General features: G+C 39.8%; 1 protein-coding gene across 3 annotated transcripts; it reads right to left on the bottom strand.

Annotated features, from left to right (window-relative positions):
* Positions 1-2,573: 2,573 nt before the first annotated feature.
* On the bottom strand, positions 2,574-16,907 carry LOC109510928 (porphobilinogen deaminase). Of its 3 annotated transcripts, none has more exons than XM_019861618.1 (15): positions 16,728-16,907; positions 15,806-15,978; positions 15,660-15,713; positions 14,687-14,759; positions 13,896-13,945; positions 12,213-12,268; positions 11,837-11,914; positions 10,456-10,533; positions 10,287-10,362; positions 9,955-10,068; positions 9,572-9,610; positions 9,372-9,491; positions 7,020-7,073; positions 4,658-4,744; positions 2,574-3,278 (listed from the first exon to the last, which is right to left on the bottom strand). In XM_019861618.1, the coding sequence occupies exons 2-15, from the start codon at positions 15,833-15,835 to the stop codon at positions 3,105-3,107; spliced, it is 1,083 nt and encodes a 360-aa protein (XP_019717177.1). In that variant the 5' UTR covers positions 15,836-15,978; positions 16,728-16,907; the 3' UTR covers positions 2,574-3,104. The 3 variants fall into 3 exon arrangements, with proteins under 3 accessions (XP_019717177.1, XP_019717180.1, XP_019717179.1); XM_019861621.1 differs by having other exon boundaries at positions 15,830-15,978; positions 16,728-16,906; XM_019861620.1 differs by lacking the exon at positions 15,806-15,978.
* Positions 16,908-17,494: the final 587 nt, after the last annotated feature.

Genomic DNA, 17,494 nt, shown 5'->3' with positions numbered 1-17,494 from the left:
GAACCACTGGAATAGAGTAAAGAATAAAAATGATGGTCATTTAACTTTTAACTGCATCCTCATCGTTTTTTGCCCTCTTTAGTCCACGTTCTCTCTCAGAAGTGTTTTTTTTTTGCCTGGCGTTTTGTAAAGAACCGATCCAAGGATGTTTGCTTTTGTCGGCTTTTAACAATCCTTTGAAAATGTCCAAGGCAAACATCAGCATAGTGAGCGATCGCCGAACTGGTGAACTTTTTCTGGGTGATTCACATTTATGCAAAACTATCGTAACGCCTCGTGGCACGAGGGGAGAATGACGAGGACGCTGCATAAACACCTATCTATCTATCTACACGCATAGACACATACGGTAGAGGTCCCTCTTAGCCAATGGGATGCCAGTAATAGCCAATGGCAGAGCAGCTATAAGTATGTTGCGTTCAGGAAACTCGAAGCTGCGTGGAGCAGCCCATACTGTATTTTTACCTTTTGTATTTTGAAATTTCTTCCGTAACAAGAGGCAATATTTCCTTTTGAGGCGTTTCGTAAATTGAAATTTTCATCTGAAGAGACGTTCTTAAGTAGAGGTACCATGGTATTGTATTGTATTCCCTGTAGCATGGCTCGATCTAGTGAATGCATAACACAACCGCAGCCACTATTGTAGCTTCTATATTATGCGTCTTATAATGCAGTGCGCCCAACATATGAAAACAGTTCTGAAATAGGCCATTCATTGAAGGCGCGCCTTGTACTCCAAAGCGCCTTATAGTGCGGAAAATACGTATTCCAAAATGTTTTGAAGAATGATCAGATGGATAGCAATAAATTGCAACGTTCCTCTTTGCCATAAAAATGATCTGAATTAAACTCAAAGGAGAGAGGTTCAATTGCTGTGGAGAAGGCTTTAGGCAGCCCAAGAATGTCCAGAAAACATCAGGATTACAATACAATACATCCCGATTAAGATTGTCTCCTAAAGTTGATTCAGCTGTGGGATCGGAGCACCACCAGTGCAGAACTTCAGTCAGGAATGGCAGCAGGCAGGTATGAGTGCATTTACATGCACAGAGAGGGAAAGACTTGGAGGATGGCCTGGTTTCAGGAAGGAGAACAAAGAAGCTAATTCCCTCCAGAAAAAAAAAAAAAAACACTCGGGACAGACTGATATTCTGCAAAAGGTACAAGGATTGGACTGCTGAGAACTGTGGTAAAGTCATTTTGTCTGATAAATCCCCCTTTCCGATTGTATGGGGCATTCGGGGGAAAAAAAACCCAGAACCCTTGTTGGGAGAAGAAAAGGTGAGCGCTAGAATCGGTCCTGTGTCATGCCAACAGTAAAACATCCTGAGACCTTTCACGTGTAAGGATTCATCTGAGCCCAGGGACTGGGTTCACTCAGAATTGTGCCTTAGAACACAGCCATGAATCCAGAATGGTCGCACAACATGCTCCAGCAGTGACTTCTCCCCGCCATCCAATAACCATTTGGTGAGGAACAATACTTTTTCCAACATGATGGAGCGCCTTGCCACAAGGCAAATGCAATAACTATGTGGCTCATAATACAAAACATCAACATTTTGAGTCCAAGGTCAAGAAACTCCTCAGACCTTTATCCCACAGAGAACTCGTGATCAATCCTCAAGAAACGGGTGAACAAACAGGAACTCTTAAATTCTGACAAACTGCTAGCATTGATTGTGCAAGAATGAGCTGCCATCAGTCAGGATGTGGCCCAGAAATTAATTGACAGCCTGCTGGGGTTACTTGCAGAGGTCTTGAAAAAGAAGGGTCAGCACTGCAAATGTTAACTCTTTGCATAAACTTAATGTTACTGTCTATAAAATGCTTTGACACTTATGAAATGCTTGTAATTACATTTCAGTTTATCATCATAACATCTGATAGAAAGATCTGAAAACACTGAAGCGACAAACTTTGGGAAAACTAGTACTTGTATCATTCTCAAAACTTTTGGCTCTGACTGTTTGCTTCAAACGACAGTAGAACAACTGAGTTCACACCCTCTGTTGCGCTACTCAAACTCTAAGCGAAGCAGGAATGGTGTGGTGTCCCGTTTGTAGATGAAATTGGGGTGAAAATGAGTGTTGCTTTTGACAGCCTATTTAAGTCGAGTCATTTTCATGACTTTTAGTTGTGTTCATACTCTTTAATCTAGTCAAGTTTTAGGCAACTGAAAGTCAGATTATTTCCGTCTTATTCTTATTTTAGTCAGACTTGTCCATGTCTATTTTATTCTAGTTTTAGTTGAAGAATAACGGATAATATTGTAGTCTGGTTTTAGTCCAAGATACGTGATGACATTTTAGCAGAGGTGGCAAATTCAGGTCCAAAGCTGGACTTCGGTCACGGGTGGTTTTACTCAACTGGCTGGTAAACCAGCTCATTCACCTGCGGGCACATACTGTATATTTTCTCATTGGCATTGAGGAAATGACCTCGCGACCAGGGAGAACAGAAATAGAAATAACACTTGATATTTCTTGACACACATGACATTTCGTCACGTCTCGTTTTGGTTAACGAGAATGCAGAGACATTTTAGCATGGTTTTTATTTTGTAAACCTCATTCAGTCTCATTTTTATTTCCCAACAATATGGAATGATAAATTTCGTTATCGTCACGCCACCAGCATTTTCGTTGCGTCTTATCTCGTCTCTCTCTCTCTTGTGAGTAAGTCTTGTTGACGAAGACATTCCATCTTAATTTTTGAGACAGGGGAGAAATGAGTGTGAAAAAGTAACGTGCGTGCGTGGTGCGCGCCAGCGCCAAGGTGAGAGCGGTGCGCAATTGCTCATGCATGCATCTTAGAGGGAACATTGTTTATGAGTATCAGGCTCACAGTACTCATAACTAATAACTGGAACATTAAATTAAAAATACTGTAATTCCAACCTATAACCTGTTGCATTACGAGCCTAAACCTTAAAATAATGATTGAATTTAAGACGTCCTTTTCGTGACAACTGGCCTTTGTGAGGTGTTTTATGGCTGTATGAATGCAAAAGTTGTTTTATGGCGGTACAATTGCAAAACACTACGGATGCCTGTGAACAACCTAACCGGATTGCCGTGACGATGGAGCAAATGGAGTGTCCATTATCTGGCATCATTGAGCTGTCGAGCCACCGTCAGGATCTCCTTGGCTCCTTTGCTTAAGAGCAAGTTGGCCAGATCCACCCCCAGGCGCTCGGCATTGTCCTGCGAGCCGCCGCAGATCTTGATGACCGTCACCCCCACACGCTGTACCTGCTCGTCCACTTCCTCCTGCCCCTGGAACAGCCGCTTCGTTACAAAGCGTTCAAAATGGTCGCCGTGGTAGCTGGTCAAAGTTTCAACTCTGATTAATTCATTTGTGGTGTCTTCGTGGCTGCCACGTAGGACAATTCAGTGCACTCGAAGAACAGGTATGTCCTACTAATTGTGGTTTTCCACTACGGCCCTGGACTACTGTGCACCAGGAGAACAACGAAGATGCACGAGTCCGATTTGTGTGTTACATGCTAGTGAGGCAAAAGTTCCCAACTGTGTGCCACTCGTACGGCTGGTCACATGATAAAATTCTGCTTCAGTAAACCCTACTATATCGCGGGTTCTGTAATAACTCACAATTACTGTTGTTTTTGGGTGTAATTCCACTTTCCGCCACTGTCGTATATGTTGATTTATTATTTTTCTTGTTTTTTTTTTTGTTTTTTTTTAAATCTTGGGCACAATTATTGATGTATATATTGTAAGACAATAAGTTTGTAGAATATTATTATTACTACAGTCATGGTCAAGTAAAATATTGGATATAATTTTATGTTCCGTTCAAGTGTATTCCAAAATATTTTTTTTCCCAATTACAAATTGTTCAACAATTCTTGTTGTTTATTTGGTATTGTTTAGTGATTAAAAAAAAGAACTAAATAATAATCAAGCAATATCGCACGAGAGGGACTGATGTTGTCACTAACCTTTTTGAGACCGATTGTTAAGTAAAAGCAGGTGTTTGTAAATGTCTTCTTTTCATGAAACACAAAAAACTTTCAGTCTGTTTTTGTTTAAGTTTGACAACGGTGCCAAGTGATTACTCGGTTATCAAAACAGTAGTCGATTCATTTGATACTCGGTTGGTTGTCGTTGAAGTGTGACACCTCCAGTACAACACACTGTTTGTATATTTATCCTATCAAATTTCCCTTGGTCTCTCTCTAATCATGTTAAATATCTTTAAATGTTTTTGGAGTATTTTCAAGGGTTTTTAAAAACCTCAACTCAAAATAAAAAAAAAAAAAAATGAAATGCTGTAAAAATATAAGGAATATTTCAAAAGTGTATTTCTATATTACAGATTTCACTTACTGCAGGGGTGGACTGGAACGCACGATGGCTCTACTTTAGTTCACATCAAGCCCTTAACTATTACTACAAGTAGTGAGGGGGATGTCAACTCATGCAGTTTTGCCTGACGAGTACCGTGCGGTTGTTCTACGAATGAAATGTCCCATGCATTAGGATTAAGCGCTATATTTATAATAATAAATGAAATAAATGGTCAAATGGCTTTCCAGACTACTACTAAAACACATTAATTGGTCAGACACGGATTTCAAAATGGAAAGGTGAGGAATATCTTGAAGGTATAATGATTGTGGGGTCCACGTTACCTTATGGGTAGTAGCAATGCTCGTCTGCATGGTGTCCTTCAGAAAGTCGGAACCGTCCAGGCTGTACACGGCCCCTGTCAAGTAGAGCTGTGGGCACATGAGACCAAAAGCTTAACATCTTCTATTTACTGAATGGGGAACTGCTTTTCATAACCAAACAAAGGCTACTTGAATTCCACTGTTATGTGGATGACTGTCAGATCTATGTCCCACTGAGCAAAAAAGACGCTCTTTCAAGATCTGGATGGCACTATTTTATTATTTTTTTCAATGAAAAGAAGACAGAAGTAATGGCGTTTGGTCCCAGTGGCCCATGTACATCTCATTCTATAGACTTGGGCCCCCTGGCTCCTAATCTTAAAACAACAGTCTCAAACTTTGGTCTTAAACTGGACAGTGATTTTAAATTGAATCGGCAAATTGGCGCCATTATAAAATCCAGCTTCTTTTATTTTAGGCAGCTGGCTAAAGTAAAGCCTCTCCTTTCTCATGAGCACTTTGAAACAGTAATTCATGCCTTTGTTACATCCCAGCTGGATTGCTGTACTTCATGTTACTTTGGAGTCAGCCAATCCTCCATTAAGGATCTCCAGTTGGTCCAGAATGCCGTTGCTCGCCTCTCGACTGGTACTCGTAAGAGGGAGCACATAACTCCCACTCTGGCATCCCTTCACTGGCTCCCTTTACATTTTAGAGTTCTTTTTAAGATCCTATTATTTGGTTTTCAAATCTTTAAATGGCCTTAATTGCTCCACCTTACCTCTCTGAGCTCCTTCACCCTACGTACCTGTTGCCTCAGGTCTGCATTTAAGATCCTATTATTTGGTTTTCAAATCTTTAAAGGGCCTTAATTGCTCCACCTTACCTCTCTGAGCTTCTTCACCCCTACGTACCTGTTGCCTCAGGTCTGCGGGCCAGACATTATTCAAAAACTAAGTGGAGGCTCAGAGGGGATCCTCTCTCTGGAATTACCTCCCGCTGAACGTTAGGCAAAACTCGTCTCAAAACTCATGTTTATTGTTTGGCTTTTGACTAAGCATGAAACTTGATTTTTAGTTTTACTGTTTTTGTGCTTTCTATTATCTTTGTTATTAATCTATTCTTTGATGTTGTATATATGATTTTTGCTCCATGTACAACACTGTATACAGCGGTAGTTGTTTTAAAGTGCTCGATAAATACAGTTGAGTTCATTACTGCCCTAACAGAGACAGGCGGTGGCAGTTTCTTACATGTGAAAAATGGCCACCAAAAAAAAAAACAAAAACAAAACCTGCACCATGAACTAAAACAGAAATTAAATTGCATTGGTATTTAACATGTAGATTGTATAACTTTCGGAGATTCAAAACAACTGCATAGTGGTTATTGTAAACTGATTTCTATTCATGAGATAATCTTTTTTGGGAAGCTTTCACATTTTCATGCAATATAAACAACAAAAGTAAACCTCAAAGAAAAGTTCACTTATTTTAGTGCAGTACTTCAAAAAGTAAAACTCATATTACACAAATTAAATACACAAAAATATTCTTTCACACCGAGACTCATTCATATCAAATGTATTGTTTCTTTGGTTATACTGTATATACATTTCCTGAGATGCTGAATTTTTGGTTTTCATGAACTGTAAGCAATAATCATCCAAATTTTTTTTAAATCACTGTGTGTATTGTAAATTATATAGTACAGTATCACAAATAAATTAAACCAGTGAAATACATAGTTTAAAAAAAAGTTTCCCATGATATTCCAATTTATTTAGATGCAATTGGATAGAGTAAAACTCAAAATGATTCATACCTAGCCACTTAAATGTTGTTTTGGCAGCTTCAAAAAGGTTCTGTATGTTCATTATTTTTTAAAATAATACAGTGTCGTAAAATATTATCCAATTTGTCATGACTTTGCATGTCCACTAAACTGTCTGTCTCAAATTCAGACTCGACGTGTTTTTTTTTGTCTGACATGTCGGACCATTAGACTCGCAAAATATATTTCTCGACTCGACCGAGTCCAACCATGTTTTCATTCCTGAAAATGAATGTCCAAATGAATATTCTCTAAGTTTGTGGTATTTAAAATAATATTTTTCTGTCCGAAGGTTTACTCTTGATCTCATCTGAACTTGGAATTTATGGACTCGATACTTGCACAGCCACTGTTCGACAGGATTAAAATGTTCTCGCCAATGTGATGTCACATTTCATCTGGTTTTAAAGTTTGGCGATTGGCTGTTGCCGGCCCGTCCAGAGTGTATCGCGCCTCTCTCTAAATGGCAGCTGCAATCGGCTCCAGCGCATACGCGACGTCAATGAGGAAAAGCAGAACAGAAGACAAAGCACAACAAATCACAACGTACCTGCGAGTCTATCACCTCTGTGTGCACAGCCACAGGAACACTGCAGCCTCCCTCCTACAAATGACACTTAGATGAGGAGCATATTTGACAAGGATGTCGATATCCAGCAGAGTGCCTCAAAATTGGCACAATTTGGATAAATATGTCCCTCAAAAAGGCAAACAAAAGCTCAAAGGTGATGTGAGATTTCATCTGAAGGAGTACCAGTAACTCAGCAACGGTATATCCTGTAGCTACCGGTACTTGTTTTTGTTTTCTTTTGGTTTCTTTGTGAATTCATGTCCAGCAGAACAGGACCGAGCAAAATATGTAATCACTTGAGTTCACTGTTATTTTAGATTAACATGAACATGGAAAAAAAAGAAAAGATGCCACTCATTCATTTGGGATGCGTTAAATGTTGAATGGGGTTGAATTGACACAAAAGCCAGCACGAGTCAACAGCAAATTTCGATCAGAGATGGCTTTTTGTGTCACAAAATGTGTTTTTGAAGCTCATTCAAAATCTTTTTTCCAAGCACATCATGTTTTTAAGATATATTTTTTTGGTTTTGTTTTTCAGTTTGACCCACAAAATCTTGCAGAATACGTTTTTTACTGAGGGTTGTAATTTATTGCTATGACAAAAAATTAAACCCACCTGTTGCTCAGCGTAACCCTTAATTCATAAATATTGCTCAATATATTCCTTTGAAATATATCTTTTTCATTATATCAAGCTTTCACAACAGCTGCAGCCCGAACATACAGCTTTAAAGAGCATGTAACATAAACTGACAATAATACAACAGAACACTTATTATTATTATTATTATTATTTGCTATGACTACCCTTACTTTGCTCTGATTATATTTCATTTTACTACACAGGGATTCACTTCTTTTTGAAACTGCAATTAAGAAAGTTAAAACGTTGCTTAAACCATTCCCGGTTGAGCATTCGTTGATGTTTTTTTGGAATGATCCATTGTTATTGGTTGACAAACTCCCCTATTCGTTGTTTTTATGCTTGAGCCAAAACTGTCACGGTAGTGCTTTGACGCCATCTGGTGGAATCTTGGTACCAAGGAAACAACGTGAAGTCAGTTGAGGCTCTTCGTTTCGACCACTGGTTCTCAATCTGTTTACACTAAGTAACACTGCCATGACCAACGTTAAAATACGTACAATAGCATAGTCGTCCTAAGTCGTCTTTCGTTCACTTCTTCGTTTGACAAATAGGAAGAGAGTTCCCTCCTACTTATGACGAAAGATTGGACATGGCGCAAACCATCACAATGTGGCGTACAGTATTCAAAAAGTGCCTTGAACAAAAGGGGAACTATTGGAAAGTATACGTAGCATTTCAACTCATGCTACTTTTGTGAACTGCAAAGCTAATAGCTGATAAACAAACGTGGAGCTGTCATAAAACACATTCGTTACCTCAAGTTATTTTTGGTGAATAAACAGTCCATACTGCCCTCTGCATCCAGAATTAGTTTTTTTTTTTGGTTTGTTTTTTTTGGAGTGGGTGTCGGTCTGAACACAGAAGCAAGGCACATGCACATGTCGTGTAGTTTAACACGGCCATCAAAAACTAGAAAGAGTTTTACAGTCAACCCAAGCATGTCCGCAGCTCAGCACCTGCGTACTCGCAGATTTTCATATTTCATGCGTGTATTCATGTGCTGTAATGGGTCGCTCGTGAGAGGTTGGTTGCTAGCAAAGTATATCTTCGGTCAAAAAAGGTTGGGGACCCCTGATTTTGAGTTTTCAGTTAACCTGCCATGCATGCTTTTGGAATGTGGAAGGAAACGGGAATACCCGGAGAAAACCGATGCAGGCACGCTGAGAACATGCAAACTCCACCCAGGAAGGCCAGGACCAGAATCGAAACCACGATCTCTGGAGTGTAAGGCCCACGTGCTAACCAGTCGACCAACATGCCTAGATATACCTGTATATTGAATATTATTGTAAACTACTGTTACGCCAAGCGCATTTTAAACACATCACCGCCCTTTAATATATTTAGTGAAACTCAATCTAAATAATAATTCATTGAAATGATTTGCACCTCAATGTTTGGGTCAAATTGTACCTCAATAAAAGGTTAAAAACAGTTCTTAAAAATTTAATTAAAATTTATTGTCCTAAAAAGTTAAGCCCAACAGAACTGTACATAGGCAGTGTACACGGGAGTCCAAGTACCACACTTTGAGACTCACTGAGCTTGGTCTGTGCACATTATTTTCTGTGGGATTTTTTCTTTTGATATAAGAACAACTTGAAAGTCAACCAGCGCCACAGAACAAAGGTTCTACTGTACATTGGAAATAGTGTGTGTGTGTGTGGTTGTAGCGTGCCTACCAGATGCCTGAGAAATGCTCTCTCGGCTATGCAGCGCAGCACAGTGTCAGTGTCGTTTAGTACAGACAACATCTCCAGGATGTCTCTGTCTTTAGCTCGAACCTCCACGGCCAGAGCGCCCTGAGGCAAAAAAAAAAGGCACTGCAATCACAACCAGTGCTTTTCCACAAAATTCCCGTTTCAAGCAATATTGTTCCCACCTGTCCGACAGCATACATGCAATCCTCGGGCTCCAAGATCTAGCAGAGGACAGACGATATGTTCGATGACGGCTTACTAGACCAGTGTTTCCAAACTTGATTGCGCCAAGGCACATATTTTACATAAGAAAAAAAATCTCACAGACAACTACTGTACCAAGTGGAAGAGCATGTTTTGCCTGTCACTAGATGTCATTGACATAGACAGTTGTACAAACATGACATTATTTGTAGACAGTAAATAATTTTCAAACCAATGATGTGAACCTAGATCATTTTCCACAACTCTTCCGATCATTGAACACTAATGTCATAGTACTTGTACTGTATTAGAGGTGGCGAGGTGTGATTAAAAAAAATAATAATAGCAAATAAATTGAAACCTGGCTGATTCGGTTTTCCCAACCCATCCTCTTTAGACCAGCCGCAGCAAGGATGATGGCAGCAAAATCCTCCTTTTCGTCCAGTTTCTTCAACCTTGTGTTCAAGTTTCCACGCTGGAGAGGAACGCTTAGGAAAGACAGCGCCAAAACAAAACAATCCCTTCCTGGCTACTACTTTCGGTACACTCGATACACTTCTAATAATGCTCTGTTTTGATTGACATCGTCAGGTAAATCCTAATTGATCGACATGTTTATTAGTGTGGTTCTACTTAATGTGAACTGTACATGTACACAATTGAAAAGCCCAATATTGCCATTAAACAGGATACAATATCTTTAAACACCAAGTGGGGAAATCTCCTCTTCAACTGAGCAGCACGACGCAGTGAACTGGTGCCAATCACGCTGCAAAAAACGCACAGCATGAAGTTGTTGGGGGTTTTTTTCTCTCCATGTGACCACACCGCATGGAGCGGAGATTTAGCGGGTAGGGTGTACCTTTTTTCTGGAAGAGTCTCCAACGTTTTCCCTACATGTTTTGGATGCAGGACGACAGCATCGTGGGGGTTCTCTCTCCTGAAAGAAACCAAAAGAAAACAACACTCAAGTATAGTCGAATCTCCAAACTTGAATTCAGTTTAGGGAGTTAAAAAAAAAAAAAACTGTGGCTATTGCTTTGGGCAATATCGTAATTGTGATTTGATTAGTTTTTTCCAGTTTTCTCTTCCGATGGATTGTTTTAACAAAGTCAACGACATAAAATGTATTACCATATAGAGATTTCAAATTTAATATGGATGTTTTGGTCCGATAGGTTAGGCTTACGCAAAAAAAAAAAAGGGCAAATGAACCATGAATTAATATGAACGACAGTTTATCATTGATCTACTTTAAATAGAGTCGTTAACGTACTAAACACTTTCAGTCTTTTAAGTGTTCACAATGACAACAACTTCACAAAATTCTACCAAACAAGTATGGCATTAACGCAAGTCCGATTAGTACAGCAATGCAAAGAAATCTTAGGCTTTCCCACTTCAACATTTCATGTTTCACAAAACAATATGTAAAGTGCATTTCTTCAGCACGGAACCTATCTAAGACACTCTTATTTAGATAAATGTGTGTGTGTGTGTGTGTGTGTGTGTGTGTGTGTGTGTGTGTGTGTGTGAAGTATATACAGGTATATATATATATATCTATATATCTATAGATATCGATATCAAGCATTCAATTTTCTCAAAAGCCGACAGTGCACCTAATAACCTTGTATATGGATCAATATTCAGATTTCTTGGACGTAGTATATGAAATGTTCTGTAAAGCGCTTTGTTACTGCTACAGCAGTTGTGAAAGCTCTGTACTGTATAAATAAAGCTGTATTGTATTCTTTTAGCATAGCTCCATCTAGTGGATGCATAAAGTAATCGCAGCCACTATTGTCGCTTCTATTCTATGCGCCTTATAATGCGGTGCGCCACACATATGTAAAGAGTTTGATAATAGGCCATTCATTGAATGTATGCCTTATACTCTGAAGCGTCTGATAGTGCGGAAAATACGGTACTTGTTCAGCACTACGAATGCAATAACAACATAGTACAGATACACACGTTTTTTTTGTTTTTTTTACAGCAGTTGATTTCTTTTTAGAACAGCACGGTCAGTGACCTAGTGGTTAGCATGTCAGGCACACAGTGGTGAAATTAGGAGTTTAAAACTTGTGTCCCACAGTGTAAAGTTTAAATGTTCTCCCCGTGCTTGCATGGGTTGGTACAGGTATTTCCGACTTTCTACCAGCTCTCACATTCCAAAAAAAGGCATATTAGGTTACTTGAAGACGCTAAAAGAATCACACACTGCGAGAGGTGTTACTCACTTAAGCACAGCTGCGATAGTGAATCCTGGAGGCAGCGTGGTGGGAAGGTCCTTCAGTGAATGGACGACCACATCGACACTGCGGGGCACAGAGGGATGCAATCATGTTAGACAAGCTCCATCTCCTTGTGGAATAATACAACCATTCACAAGTGTCAGCATGCTTTGAAGACTTCTGCTTCAACTCAAGATGTGGGTGAAATGAAAGGGTTTGCTTCAGCGTTTCTCGTTCATCCACGTACTGCTTGGAAATTTCATTCAGAGAGTAACTATTGAACAAGCACCAGCTGCAATAAACCTGCATCCTTCCGCTATGCGCAGGCCATCGGTTGCCCAGTAAAAGTGATGCCAGGGTTGAGTTGGCCAGCACTACTCACATATTCTTCTCCAGAGCAGTCTCCAACTCTTTGGTGAACAAACTCTTCTCTCCAATCTGTATTAAACAAACAAACAAAAAAAGGCTTCTGATTTATTGTGATTTTCAGTCACATGCAAGGGGTTCTCGGTTGACAGTGAAGTTCTTTTCTTTCGTACAGTAGCGACATAACCCAAATTAATGTTGAAAGTCAGCATGGGATGTAGTTTATTACTACCATACGATAACTCATTAGTTTAAGTCTTAATATATGTGTAGACAAAACACTTCTGAGCAATAACTATAAAGTACTCAAAAGAAAAAACAGTCAAAAGAAGAAAAAGCACGAACTGAATGTGCTTTCCTGTGCCACGTGACGACGACATCTTATGACGCAGCACAAACTAGTTTGTGATGTGTCGTTGGTAAACCAAGAACCCCTTATAAACGACAACCTTTTAAATTGAACTTCACAAAAATTCAGGATTCGGTCAGTGCCTTCTGATGTGATGACGTATGATTTTGCTGCAGTTTCTGGCAACCAACTCCAGTCACAAAATCCTTAGAGATTGAAATGCTGTCATGGTTGACTTGACGGGAGAAGTCAGCGTATCTTGAGATTTCAGCCCGGTGAGCAATTAAAGAATTAGAAGCAGAAAAAGAACAAGCGTTTCATCTTAACACGAACAGCTTCACGCCGCAAGCACAAACTGTAATCTCCCTCTGCACATCTGCCAACATTTATTGACAAGTTATCAAACAGTTAGTTTTCATACAGTGCATCGTGGCTAACTTCTTGACACACTTGATGACAACTCTGACAGTTAAGAATGCGAAGAAAGTCAAATTGGGTCATCAATGCTTGATCCATCCATCCATCCATTCCCTACCACCAATGCTTGATGTTATTCTTAATCTACTTTCATTTATTAATAGGTTCACAAATGAAACAACAGGGAGTCAAACACTGCACCTGCTATACACTAAATACCAATGCACGGGGAACTCTTGGATATTTTAATTAAGAAAAAAATATTTTATTTAGGGGCAGCCTGGTGGTCGACTGGTTAGCACGTCGGCCTCACAGTGCAGAGATGCTGGGTTCTATTCCGGCTCCAGCCTTCCTGTGTGGAATTTGCATGTTCTCCCCGTGCCTGCAAGGGTTTTCTCCGGGTAATCCTGTTTCCTCCCACATCCAAAAAACATGTATGGCAGGGTAATGGAATACTCTAAATTGTCCCAAGGGGTGAGTCTGAGCGCGGATGGTTGTTCGTCTGTGTGTGCCCCGTGATTGGCTAGCAACCAGTTCAGGGTGTCCCCTGCCTACTGCCCGAAGACAGCTGGGATAGGCTCCAGCACCCCCTGTGACCCTTGTGAGGATAAAGTGGATGAGTAAATGGATGGATGTATATTTTATGTAGTTCTTACCTGTGTCCATCACCTGGTTGCATCTGTGGTGGTTGTTAACGTAGGGTTTTAGAACCAAAGCTGAGTTGACAGTTGACTCTCATTTTGCTTTCATTAAACTTCTTAACCACTTATTGGACTGTTTGTATCCTGGACTGTTCACATATCACTTGCCTTACAGGCAGCATCTGACAAGCAAGCGAGCTTCAAGAGTTCACACCTTCTCATTTTCCCATTTGGAAACAGATCGCATTGAGGACTTTTTCATGTGCACGCCGACAGGCATGACAAGCCTTACCTTCGATAAAGCCGTGTCAAGAATTTTGTCCCCAATTGTTGACATGGCCACTGAAAGAGAGAAGAGAGCACAAGTCGATAAATAACTTGTGAATGCTAATCCTTGAATGCTAATTCATCTGGCCAACCAAACCATTTTCTATACAGTACCGTTGTCCTCATTAGACTCGCAGCTGATCTAGAGTCGACAGCTAACATTGGATGAGAGGTGGGTTACACCCTGGACTGGTCACCGGTCTATGAGAGTAGTGTCTTTCCTGTTACTCTGTCTGAGACGCCCACTGTGACGATTTGCCATCATTTTTCATATCTCTTTGCTGTCATTATTACCGTATTCACCATCGTATCATTTTGACACATCTGCTACTCGTATTTTGCTGTCATACTAGAGTAACGTTGGTAACCAGTGACAAATTAGTGATAATTTCATGAAATGACTGTCACTTGAATGTGGGTTTGCTTTTGTGCAGCTTTGCCGTGGCTCTTTCTGGTGGCATCTTGGTGCTAAGAAAACAAATTGGAGTTGAGGGTCTTCATTTGGGCAAAAGTGGTCCCATCTTGTGACAGCCGCAGGACATTACAATCCCTTTTCTGGGAGACGTCAATTACTTTTGCAATTTGTGGCAAGTCTCGGTCCTTATCCCCTCCGACACAAACAACTACACTGTCTGCACATAAGTCCGATGCTTCTACCAAACATTATATACTAAACAAAAAAAAACAACAACAACAACAATTAAAAATACCATGTATTCATGAGGGACAATAAAGGTTCGAAGTGATGATTCTTACCAATTTCCAAAACGATGTCAGGGTGAAGCTCTTTAAGTTTTTCTGCAACACTGTCCGTCTGAATGCGAGCCAACTATAAGAACACGATGCTTTGTGTAAGTTTTTAATGCACCATACGTTTTAGACTTGTATGAAACGGAAACAGTGCACGGCACTGGCTGTCATACAATCAACTACCTAGAATGGAAAAATAAAAATTAAACATTACATTACACATCTCCAACATCTAATGCCCCCAAATTTGATGGGTGAAGTTACTGTGAAATAGTAAAGACTCCCCAAATTCAGTGTGATATGGCCAAACCTATTAAGCACATAATAACTACATATACTAAAACGCACACTTATTTTACTACCATAATCAATGAATCTGTTAATTATCTTGATTATTTTGACAGTGCAGAAAATGAACAATGATCAAGTAAAATTATGATACAGTTACTGGTTTGGGCCAGAATATGTCCGAAAACAGGCAAAAATGTTCATTAGTGTTTTGCAAAGTGTTTTGTAAAAGCAGATGTTTGGAAACGTCTGATTATGGGAATGTTCGGAAACCAATCTGGCGCATGTGCCCTACTAGTGGTAGTAAACTAGATATAAAGTATACCAAATGCATGCTCAAATGGCTTAAAGTTGTTTGAACATTCATTCAGGATCCTTGATAAGGATGCTCCTAGTGCGGGAAACGTGTACATGTCAGGTGTAGAAATGTTACTGGTGAAGCACAGCATTTTACAAGTAAGGTGTAATTGCGTATAAGTAGGACAAGGCGGCACAAGTCTTGGAAAAAAAACATTATTGGTGAGACACAGTCGTTCTACTAGTGTGATCTAGTCATTTTACTAGTATGTTAATTGTCTTACGAGTAAGGACAAAGTGGGTACTAGTACATGGACGTTGAGATGGATATCAAAAAAGCATTCAAACTGTGATCCATGGTTAAATATATGACTCAATCCATGCAATACTGTACCTGACTCTTGCGTGTTCCGATCCGGATGAGACGGCTGACTCTTCCATCCCCATTCTACAACATTAAGAGAGAACGTTTAAAAAGCCACACGCCTTCGCAGATGTTGCATCAATACACCTCATCTATAAACCACAATCTGACTTAACCGTGATGAACTTGAATTGTCCTTCCTCCATAATTCTGCTTGTTAACTGGAGAATCTATTGTGCCTGTCTGCTGTCTCGTAGAAAGGACCTGTGCTGAAAGCCTCAAGATGGTGAACAGTAGTCTTGTTAAGAAGACAAGCCCTCATTCACAGAACCTCCGCCCTGATGCATCCCTGTTGCCGAGAGATAAGGGCCGGTCCATTGAGTCCGTTAGATGAAGCAGGGAGGGGCAGCTCAGTGTATAAGGTGTGGTCCGAGGCGTTTTAATACATAAAGCATCAGTTACTGTATTTCTGAATACTTGCCAATAAGACAAGAAAGGTTCGTACAAACGAGACCATGAAAAAGCTGATTGATTACTTTGGAAAAAAAAATAAAGCGTCCTCCGCACAAACATTAGCTGTCCATCATTTAACTTTACAGAAAATCAAACTTGAATAAGACAAAGTTGATTAGTTTTGAGTACATCTCGATCGCTTCCTAGTTAATAAAACGATTCATCATGCACAAATTAAATGCAGGTGTCCATTGTATTACGTACGTAAATACATTATAGTTGTTCGTTATTGTTTTAGTACGCGATATATTCACAAATTCCAAAACTTCATAATCTGCTGTCAACTTTTTTCATGCCGCCCCTCTCGATTTCAAGGTCCAATGTTTAACTTGTAATCGATGACAGACATCAACGTTGGCCAATTGGAACGCCGCCTGTCGAGTTTACACGGAAATGCTACCTGCTCACCCCATTCTTACAATGGCTGTGCTTCACGCGTGGCTCAAGATTCAAAATCCAAGATGTATTTATCATGTACTCGGTAAAAACAAAAAGCTAACACACAGGCAATTGAATTCTTGTTTTGCTAGTTTCCCTCTACTTAAAAATAAGGTGTTAGCGCGTGGTGATTAATATAAAACTTACCGTATAGTTCGCCTCTTCCGTCATGGTGTGGGCCTGATTATCTGTGTTTATTTTCCTAAAATTGCGGCGCGTTTAGCTGTAGGCAGAGTCAATTATGACAGGAAATCCTTCAAAAGTCCGGCGCTCATTTTGCATGGCTCCTCTTGACCGAGGAATGTGACGTCGTTGAAGCGTCTCGAGGTCATTTCCGTGTTTCATGTTTCACTCACGGACGTATATATGAATGGACTATCAATGCCTCTTACCCGCCATCTTACGTTGCCAATTCATAAGCGTGACTAAAATGAAGCCATTGGTTTTTCTGCTTCTCCCATTTTCTGTCTCTACGGCGAAAATGAAAAAAAATGTATGGCATATGGTTTAAAGCAATAAGTACACTATGTCCGCTTACTGCAAAAATGTGTCTGCATCATGTCAAAACCATCAACAATTGAATGAAAACCATTATTGTTTTTGTTATTGTTGCTGTTATTATAATCAGTGTGTTTGATTTATTAACAAGAACAACGCAGCTGTAATTTATGTGATGGATAATATGTATGGGCATTGCAGATCTGCTGGTGTTAATTCAGCACCATAGGGTATTAATTTTAACGACCGGCAAACTCTCTACATGAATCCACAGTAACAAGTGTTAAAATAACATTTTATAATGTGTTAAAAATTCAGCACCCAACAGTATGTTACACCAACAAAATGTAGTCTTGTCAGTGCAGGAATAATGACACTATTGAGTGTATAGAGTTTAAGAAATTAATGTGTCCACC

The sequence above is a fragment of the Hippocampus comes genome, unplaced genomic scaffold, assembly GCF_001891065.2.
Source record: "Hippocampus comes isolate QL1 unplaced genomic scaffold, H_comes_QL1_v1.1 scaffold122, whole genome shotgun sequence".
Lineage (NCBI taxonomy): Eukaryota > Metazoa > Chordata > Actinopteri > Syngnathiformes > Syngnathidae > Hippocampus > Hippocampus comes.
Note: the sequence above shows the minus strand (reverse complement) of the source record. Positions and strands in the feature narration are given on the sequence as shown.

Excerpts from the sequence above, each read along its gene's own strand:
- LOC109510928 (XM_019861618.1), bottom strand. The coding sequence starts at position 15,835 with ATGGAGGAAGGACAATTCAAGTTCATCACG. Across the intron at positions 12,269-13,895 it reads TTGACACGGCTTTATCGAAG|ATTGGAGAGAAGAGTTTGTT; the intron begins GTAAGGCTTGTC and ends TGTTTAATACAG. Across the intron at positions 7,074-9,371 it reads GAGCATTTCTCAGGCATCTG|GAGGGAGGCTGCAGTGTTCC; the intron begins GTAGGCACGCTA and ends TGTCATTTGTAG.